Source organism: Chenopodium album, chromosome 20, assembly GCF_948465745.1.
Source record: "Chenopodium album chromosome 20, dcCheAlbu1.1, whole genome shotgun sequence".
Taxonomy (NCBI): domain Eukaryota; kingdom Viridiplantae; phylum Streptophyta; class Magnoliopsida; order Caryophyllales; family Amaranthaceae; genus Chenopodium; species Chenopodium album.
The window spans coordinates 34,092,809-34,102,557 of NC_137853.1; the positions used below are offsets into that span (position 1 = coordinate 34,092,809).

The 9,749-nt window shown below is 34.5% G+C and overlaps 1 protein-coding gene across 1 annotated transcript; it reads right to left on the minus strand.

Annotated features, from left to right (window-relative positions):
• Positions 1 to 2,096: 2,096 nt before the first annotated feature.
• LOC145597608 (PLASMODESMATA CALLOSE-BINDING PROTEIN 2-like) lies at positions 2,097 to 7,459 on the minus strand. Its single transcript, XM_081653811.1, has 4 exons — positions 7,215 to 7,459; positions 6,606 to 6,845; positions 5,759 to 5,792; positions 2,097 to 2,825 (listed from the first exon to the last, which is right to left on the minus strand). The coding sequence occupies exons 1-4, from the start codon at positions 7,267 to 7,269 to the stop codon at positions 2,468 to 2,470; spliced, it is 687 nt and encodes a 228-aa protein (XP_081509937.1). The 5' UTR covers positions 7,270 to 7,459; the 3' UTR covers positions 2,097 to 2,467.
• Between the last annotated feature and the right edge of the window lie 2,290 nt (positions 7,460 to 9,749).

Genomic DNA, 9,749 nt, shown 5'->3' on the forward strand with positions numbered 1-9,749 from the left:
ACCGAGTTTGTTGAAGTAGAGAAAGATTGGAGAAAACGGCTTAAGCCTTGTATTGACATTCAAGACAATATATATAATACAATACAAAGGAAACCTAACTTGCCTACATGTATACATAAAACCAACCGACTTATATTAGAGTTGGGTTTTACATTATGTATCATCTCTGGACTCTAGGGGCCATGATCAATGAATCTTCTGGCTCGGGCTGCTCGGCCAATTGCACCCATGCATCGCACTCCCATGGTTTGATTGATGCTTATGGATATTAAGACTAGATGGTGTCATGGAGTCCGTGATTTGCAAAAGATTCTAGTTTACGGGTATATGGTAGTATACTAGTATAAGATTCTAGTTTCCTCGTATATGGTAGTATTGTTGCTTAAGAGAATCTGATATCCTATAAAGGTTGTAATAATATTATGTCTTAAGAATTTCCATTCCCCTGCTTGAAGATTAACTCCTTAAGGTATCTGGTAAAAACTAACCGGGGAACATTTTAATTACTTTGAATATCGGTTAAGGGCCTGTTCACATTTACTGAACTGAGCTGAGCTGAGCTGAAATGAATATTTTATGAGAGAAGGAAATTGGGAGCCGAACTAAACTGAACTGATTGGAGTTGAACTGAAGTGAACGGGCCCTAAATTCTCAACTCTTAATCAGCTCCTGTACTGTACAATTCATTCTTAACAAGGGTACAACCCTACAAAGCAGTATTTATATGTCGTGTTAGACATTGATTTTTACATACTAATTGTACCTTGTGCTGGTTTTAAAATGTGTAGACAATGGTTGCATGACTCGTGCACGGCTGCACCGTGGGCTTTGCTGTTTCGTAAGCTGTTCAGAATCAATTTACAGTTAATTGTTGTTCATGTCACTTCTGATGTACAAATTTGTCATTCTAATAAGCTTCAGAATTGAAATCAGAAGATTTACATTATAAATCAACATAACATGACTATCAAGGTTACAATTGAGAAAAACATAACAGCTACTACTTGGAGAAGTCTTAAGAAACTGAAGTAGATATATTATTGAGCTGCCTACATCTGCCAAAGCACAAGATTTTTCTGAAGATGAACTAAAAACCTTCTAACGAACTTGCAAACCAGTATATGTTTAAAGCAAATTCTTAGATGACAATGGATGTGATCAAGCCAATTTATTGAAATAACTTGCTGATCTTCAGCTAGTAATGGAATAAGCATATACTACCTTGTGCATTTACTACATATTACACTTGTCTTTATAGACTACTATATCCCTGCAGCATGTGCTATTATCCACATTCTAAAGGCGTGTTTGATTAGCAGTAAAGGAGGTGGTGCCTGAAAGAGAAGGGGCTATTATCCACATTCTAAAGGCGTGTTTGATTAGCAGTAAAGGAGCTGGTGCCCGAAAGAGAAGGGGAAGGGTGGTCTCTCATATTTGCATCTTCTTTCCTAGCTGTTTATGGTCATCATTGCGGGTGCAGTTAAGTTAGGAGCCATACTGCCATATGAGATGATGGTTAACCTCTCAAGACCATCGAATTCTTAATGAAAACAATACTTGTGTTATCAACCTATTCCAATCAGTATGGCACGAAATAAGGTAGGAAGGGGAAGGGTGGCCTCTTTTTTGTACACTTTGTTCAACTCATACACCTTCACAATATCTTTTGTACTACTTCCTTTGTTTCACTACTTTCTTATACAAATTTACCATATCAACGCTCTTTCTCAATTACTTATGTACTAACATTAACCTCGTTACAATCTTTTAAGAACCGAGGTAATAACGCATAAAAGACGAGGCAATCTAAGAGGGACCGAGGAAGTGACAGAGACAACAAAGCGTGATGCGAAATTTTGATTGGAGATTTAAAGTCCCTCAAGTCCTCTACTAGCTACTAGTACAAGTTGTACAACAAGTCAAAATAATGTCCCCACTCCCCACCATGCTCGCCACTAATGGTGCTAACCATGCCATAAAACAGCCTTTACGACAAAAGATAGCAGCACAGAACAAAAAACAGCATGAAATCAGAATAATTTAAATACACACACAATAATTGAACATTTATAAAAAAAAAAAAAGACTACTAATAATAAAAATAAAGATTTTCCTACATAAGTTACACAACCCAGGGATGCTTACAATATTTAATACGTACGTAGTATACTAGTAGTCTCTCTCTGCCTTCCTAACTAGATCTAGATTATACAGAACAAATAATACGTCTTAATAATCCGTGGTCGAAAATGCGAAAAGAGAGCTAGGAAATAAGCATCCCTAAAAGATGATGTGAAGGATGGGTTGAAGATACAAAATAACCCTACTAGCTTAGAATTGCATCATACATATGACTTGCCCTACTATGAAAAGATTGAAAACCAATAAGTAGTGCTAATTCACATGCTTGCCCCACAAATCCTGCACATGGGCACGTACTACATCATTACTTGCAAACCGCATTCCTTCAATTCCACATAAGCGCGATGGCTGAGATCGCTAGTGTTGTAAGGATCGAGCTTTGAAGCTTGTTTCCAGCGTGGCTGTCATCGTAGCTTCCAGTAGGAGCTAATCCGGTACCAACCCCACCAAGTACCCCGTTCCCTGAGTTTGGTGAAGTATTGTAGGGGGAGGTGGAACCTGGGTTCATGCCAACACCACCAGTGCCTGTGCCACCTGTACCACCCATACCACCGGTGCCACCAGAAACCGGAGTTACACCGGGGGTGGAGCCAGACCCAGATATCGGGGTTGAGGTTGGTGTAGTAGGAGAAGTTGTAGGCACTGTTGTGGTACCACCCATACCGCCGGAAGTAGGAGAGCCACTGGTTCACAAAATTAAGTAACAAGTCCATTAACATTTGAAATCACACTTGAAAGTGACATCTAGATCTAGGCACATATTTGCTCAAGGCACTTAAAAATTGATGAAATTTTACCAGAATGTACAATAAGACATATCACAAGGTCAAACAGAACAATGTCATAGTTAATTACAAGGCAATGCTTTTTTCCATTACTATAATAAGATTTTCATAGAGGTCATCTACCGAGTCCGGTCACTTGAATAAATTATATGAAGAGAAAAGATGTTTTCGCTTTCAATCATGCCAAAGGCCGGAAGATATACAAGTATTTGCTAAAGATTTAGATACCTACTTTTATGCCTTTAAAACAAGGAAGACAACTAAACCTTGTCATCACTTAGAAAAGAAACCTAATACAGAGTACGAAGTAGCTTAGAGGATCCTTGTTAAATTAAATGATAGGTTCCTAATGCCTTTTATGTATGATCCAAATTACAAGTAAGCAGCTCCTACTTTAAAGGTAACAAACAAAGACAATACCACATGATCAAACACATGCCAAGGTCCAGAAAGATGTCCCATGTGCAAAAGACTGATCAAACACAACAATATTACAGGCCAAACTAAGAATTACGCGAGTCCTCATACCACAGTAACCACACTATAAACTGTCCCCTGCTTCCGCTTTGGTTGAAGAGTATACAAACAATGGCATAGTTCATAACATGTTTAATGATACACTATACACGTCTCCTAATCGTCAACATAGCAGTGAACTAGATAGTCTGCCTAAAGAATTATGACACGAACATAAAACCGAATGACTTAATCCTTAGTTTCTTAACATTTCCGAGGTCTTAGAAATGAAGGCCATTTAACCTAATATAATAATCTTGTTCCTAACAAATGTAGACAGAGCATTCTAGACACAACTTAGAGGAATCTAAAATATCCAAGACAGAAAAAGAAGTGGCCACAAAAAGATTAACATCAAGTATATACAGTTGCATCTATAGAAAAATCCAGCATTATCTGAAAGCTGACAAATCACTGTAAGATAGTACAGTTTTGTGCCACTTTATTCATCCATGTGACACAGCATGATTACCTTTTTTTCAAGGGTATTATTGGAAATGAATAAGAGGGGTAAAACTGTCTTTTTATGTCAAATTACACAGCAAATTTCGTGGCACATTTAAGTATTTAACTCATTAGATATAAAGTAGAAAACGTTATCTTTCATCAAAGTGCAAGCCACCTGTCCCTTAAAACACTGACAGGTGAGTCAAAAATGTAATCATACATGAAGGATTTGATGCAAATTGCAAAATGACAAAATGATTGTGATTACCAAGTGTGAAAAGGAAATTTGGGTTTGATTAAGATTGTTACTGTTAATTAAGATTAATTTTACCATACTCACCCCATCTCACTAATGTTGTCTCATTTCTTTAATTCACTTTTACGAGTTAATTGATTCAAAATCATGTAAAGTTTAATGCTTTTCTGTGAAATGTGTGTCATTGAGGAAATGGGGAAGACGCCATGTTTAAAAAATGGGGCAATATTAGTGCGACGACGAAAGATTACTCTGTACCAGAACTGTTTGAAAAAGATATGCTCTCATCATAGTAATGATACTAAAGGAGATGATGCTCAATCTATCCACCATAAGAAAAAGTGATGGCTTTAGGCAAAGGTCTTACTCATATCATACGAAAAGTAAACTCTTACTTTAATTTAGATTCATACTATAATCAAATGTATAGCTCCCTCTTTAAACTATATAGTCTCGAATCCAGACCAGCCAAATCTTTCTTATTATCTATGTAAACAACCAATTAATGGTATAATTAAAGAACAAAGTAACAAACACAATACTACAACTAAAGGGTTCTTTGTGTGGATGTATTCCGCCGCTTTGTTTGCTTTAGAGCTTAGAATCTTTTGAGCTGGGCTCCAAAACTTTGAACAAGGGGGAAAAAGGGCAATTGTTTGAAATAATAGAGATGGTTTCAAGCATTTTTTTGACTCAAAGAAAAAAGTAACATATTAACAAATTGAACGGCTATAATTTTCAATGGACCACCTTTGAACTATAGTAGACAAGTTTATCAAACAACAATGCATAATTTAAGGCCACCACGGAAAGGGGATATATGAGCAGGGTTAGCAAATACAGCGACAGAGACATCATAAAAATGACATTCCACCTAAGGCACCTTTTATGATGAAATAAAAGCTTCTTACTACGTATTATAACAATACTTTGTGATCACAATAGATGAACTAAACAATCACGTAAACAAATTTCAGTCTCATCTAACGTATCTCCTAAATATATAATTTACAAAATCAATAATGCAACAAAAAACATTTAGAAAGGTCAAATTACCAAATATTTGACCGATAAATGGCTACATCTCATCCAGACATCTTTGTTTGACATTAACGTCAATAAACCATAGTCCATTCACACATGACTTCTAAATGCATCCCAAACATTCCTTCCCCCTCTACTACTTTTATCCGATGAGGTAATACTTCCCGTATATCACAAAGGTAGAGAGATATAGGGGGTAATTTTAGACGAGTCAACTTATGTCAGTTTTGTTATCTCTCACTCTAAACGGTCCCTATTTAGAAGTATATATTTTTTTTTTCGACACCTTGGAGAAAGTCCTTATATGTAATTATCATTTTTAAATGTTGTTCCCCCTCTTTAATTACACGAGCAATCATATTAATCCACGTAATCCAAGCTAAACAACACCAGATATGTGAAGTTTTCTAATTGGGTGTTACCACTTTCTTTATCTAATCTTCAATAAAGTTAAGAAGGAATTTATGTCATGCCAACCAAGTGATTCAGCTAATGATAGTCTACGTAAAATTATCAACCCAAAAAACAAAGCAGTATTCTAAAATTATCAAACGAAAATGAGACATACCCAGAAGTAGCTGAGTAAGAGCAACCTCCACCACCTGTAAGAATTAACACAAAAGAGAGAACGAACGAAAAATCGCGTTAGCAACCGCCATTTGGGAGGAGGAAAAAAAAAAGTTCCTTATCTTCTACTACATCAAAATTTGACATTCAATCAAAAAGTAACCAATATGAAGATAAATAGACAACTAAAGTTTAATTACAAGTTAACAACTTTATCCTCTATGGTCCAACCCAATCAAAAATTAACCAATAAGAAGATAATTAGACCAATTTAAGTTTAAGATAACAAGTTAACAATGTAATATACACATACTTCATGGTCCAAGCCAGCCATAGTATAACACTCACAATAATCATGTTTAAACAATACTCAAATGCAGCAATCAACCTCATGAAAGTCACATTCGACATTCCCTTCTTTGCTGACTCGAAAGTCGGAAATAACATAGGATACCTCTAGATTTCTTACATTGCATATCTTTCTAACCCCATTTTTTGTAATAATAGCATAGAAGCCACTAGATTCAAATTTTACACCTAAGTTATCCACATATAACAAGAATTTCACCTAATAAGCCTTTTTTGCACATTTTTCTAGCCACTCTTCTTGAATTTAAGGATAAATTGCCAAATTCACACTTCATTTCCAATTTTTCTACCATACCACAATTGACATCATTATAAAAAACAACCCACAAAACAATACTCTTGTAAGACAATCGCCGTCAAAGTAGGAACAACATTTAGAGACGGGACAACTAACAATAAGTCCCCAAAACAAACATTATAATCATGTAACTAGTACATTAAAATGAGATAATTTGACAAGAAAGGTGGAAAGAACTTACTGGGGTCAGAGTTAGTGAGAGTGGCAGCACCACTAAAATCACAGGTGGCACCTTTAGCAGCATTTTTCTGGTAATAGCTGTTAACAGCATAAGAGCAGTGTGCTGTAATAGAGTTAGGATTGTAACATTGACCACTTGGACTTATTGGCTTACAATCTGCTCCTGCTCCACAAGCATAGTCTATTGCTTTCTGCATCATGTTTGGGCTTACATTTGGCTTACATACACAAAAACTTGCACCTGTAATTAAATTAAAACCCGGGTTAGTCGGTACACCACGACACGACCCGACCCATGTCACGTTAATTTATTGTGAGACATTAAAAATTACCCCTGACCCGTCGGTTGGTCAGACTCGTGTAACACTAATTGTGAGACATTAAAAATTACCCACATCTATCAAAAATCTCACAATTTCTAGTAGTAATAGTAAAATATTAAAATAAGGTTAAATTTAAATAAAGTATTGTAAAAATATTATTAAGAACTAATTTGAAGAAACAAAAGTAGAGTATTGTTATATTTAGCAAGAATTAAAATAGTTAGAACAACAAAAGATACTATTTTAGGAAATATATTGGAACAAAGGATAAAAAGTGAGGAGCTTACTTGAGTAACCAGCCATAGATAAGATGAGCAGACCAATAACAAGATGCACAGCCATTGATGAAGCTTGAACAAAGAAAATCTAAACTGGGTTTTTTATCTGAGGTTTATGCTTTTGAGGAGAGAGAAAGTGGAGATTTTAGAGAGAGAAAGTAGGGATTTTAGAGAGAGAGAGTAAAATGAGGGGAAAATGAAAGAGGAGGTGAAATGCTTTAAAGTAGAGAGGAAGTGATGGGATGCCAAAGTGATGGTGTATAGGGATGTGTGTATAAGTGTATTTGAGCAAATAGTTTGGGAATGAGGTAGGGTTAATTTTTAAGGACCCAAAATACAATTTTTAATTATTTCAAGGTACTTTCTCGGTTTTCTTTTAGTTAAGATAGTCGGGGTTACTGTTTTTTTCAAAAAAAAAAAAAAAAAAAGATAGTCGGGGTTGGGGTAACTTAAGATACAGATACTTAGGGGTGACTTTTGCCCGATCTAGTATCCCCTAATTGACCAAATAACTTTCAATCAAGTTACCCTTAACTGATCGAGTAATCCCTGATCGACCGAGTAATCCTGATCACACGGTGGTCTGTTGTTGAACTTATTCTAAACTTTACACGAAATACTTAAACCAATATATTCCGTATATATGCTAAAGTGTTAATTTTTTATGTAATTATTAGGAAAATTATTATTGCTAATGTGTTGCTCCGGTGATAGATGATCAAAATCGTATTTTGAAGACCATAAAATTTAAATGTAACATACTTCCTACTCGTATAATTTAAAGGTAAATATACTACTACGTATATTATAAAAATAAAAATAAAAAATAAATAAGTGATATTTATGGCAGGAGAGAGTGACAGCACAAAACGGTGGTACACTTGTGGTGGCCCTTTTTAAATGTCGGCTTCTTTGCTTTTGTAGTACACTCCTGTTATTTTTTTAAAATTAGATTGGCAACGGCATTATATGAACGATAATAATGCAATACAATACTCTATTTTTGACATTAACAATAATATTTCATTCGGTAAATCTTTCCCTTTTCTATTTTTTAACTTGATTCTTGTCTATTTTTGAATTGAGGTTGTGGTTTAACCAATGCTAAGGTTCAAATTTTTTATACTTTAATTATTGATCTTTTAATCTACTTAGTGTGAAAACTTGTGTTTGAGGGTAGGAAGTGTAAGAAATATTAAATTAAGGAAAAAAAAAATTATAGTAAAATCGTTAAGGCTCGTATAAGAAGATAAAATGAAAAAAAAGTAGGTGAGCGATTGATAATGAAAAAATGTACAAATATTACCGAGGAGCATGAGTAAGAGGACCCTGGTAATATAAGGGTCAGATTGTATAACACAAAAGCAAGAATATAGCCCAACTTAACATGAGCTTGGTACAAGCCCGACATGACATGAGAGACATGCTAATGGGTCATAGCCTCATAAGTAATGCATTATCTTCGTTTTTAAAAGATCGGCACGAGATTAGCACAATACAACTAATTTTTACTCCGGTAGCTTATTTAGTCATACCTCACTTGAGCACGAAGCACGTTGGTATGGCACAATAAGGCACATCAGGTAAGAAACTATAAACTGCGTATCCATTGGAAATAAGTTGCATACAATACGTAATGAAAATGAGTGTTAAACTGTTAATGCATATTTGAGTGAAATGTTAAATAACTTTTACTCTTAGTATTTATAGTTTTATACCTTATTACATATCTTATCTCGTTACATAGTATTTTGTATTTACTATGAGAGTATGAGTAAATTAATTTTATATATTAATTTTACACTACACACACTCGTTACTTTTGAATAAAGTTGTATTAATATGAACATTATATTATTACGATAAACAAATATTTAAGTCACCGACCAAGCAAAATCCTTTTTTTTTTTTTTGACGGACCAAGCAAAATCCTAAAAATCAATTCATACATACATTAAACTACAGTCCCTAGGAGATTATCATCAAACGGCAAAAGTGCTTAAATTTATTATTTTAAAAAAGCACTCCATTATTAACACTTGACTGAACTTTCAGTCTTACATGTTCTTGTGTTCTGTACAATTATCAGGTTTTATAATTTTGAGTTTCATATTTTTTATTTAATTACTCCGTATTAATTACCATTTTATCTTCCCAATTTCAAGGAGTTAGCCCTAGTTGAAAATTAAAAAATAAAGCCAAATACAGTAATTATGGGAAGTCGGTAAAGGTTAATTTGTGCTTTATTTTTTTTTTTCATTTTGTTTTATTTTTTTCCGATGATTTGTCTTTTCACAATTTTGTGGGCTCAAAATAGAAAGAAAGAGTTTAGAAACTGGAAATAAAAAAACAAGAAAGTGCAGCAGGTTTAGATAAGTGATGTCTTTGGATTCTCATCTACTATGAACTGTAAATTGTATTTTGGACTTTGCAGTAAAAATTTCAAATTAATTTATTGATTATCAAATGCCGGACGTGGGAGGGACATTGTTTATTACAAACAGGTACATTGGGTCCTTAGCAAAATTTAACCCCTCATTTTTT

Bases quoted from the DNA above. Each gene is read 5' to 3' on its own strand.
- LOC145597608 (XM_081653811.1), bottom strand. From the start codon at position 7,269: ATGGCTGTGCATCTTGTTATTGGTCTGCTCATCTTATCTATGGCTGGT. The intron at 6,846-7,214 runs GTAAGCTCCTCA...ATTTAATTACAG, and splicing joins ATCTATGGCTGGTTACTCAA to GTGCAAGTTTTTGTGTATGT. The intron at 5,793-6,605 runs GTAAGTTCTTTC...TAATTCTTACAG, and splicing joins TCTCACTAACTCTGACCCCA to GTGGTGGAGGTTGCTCTTAC.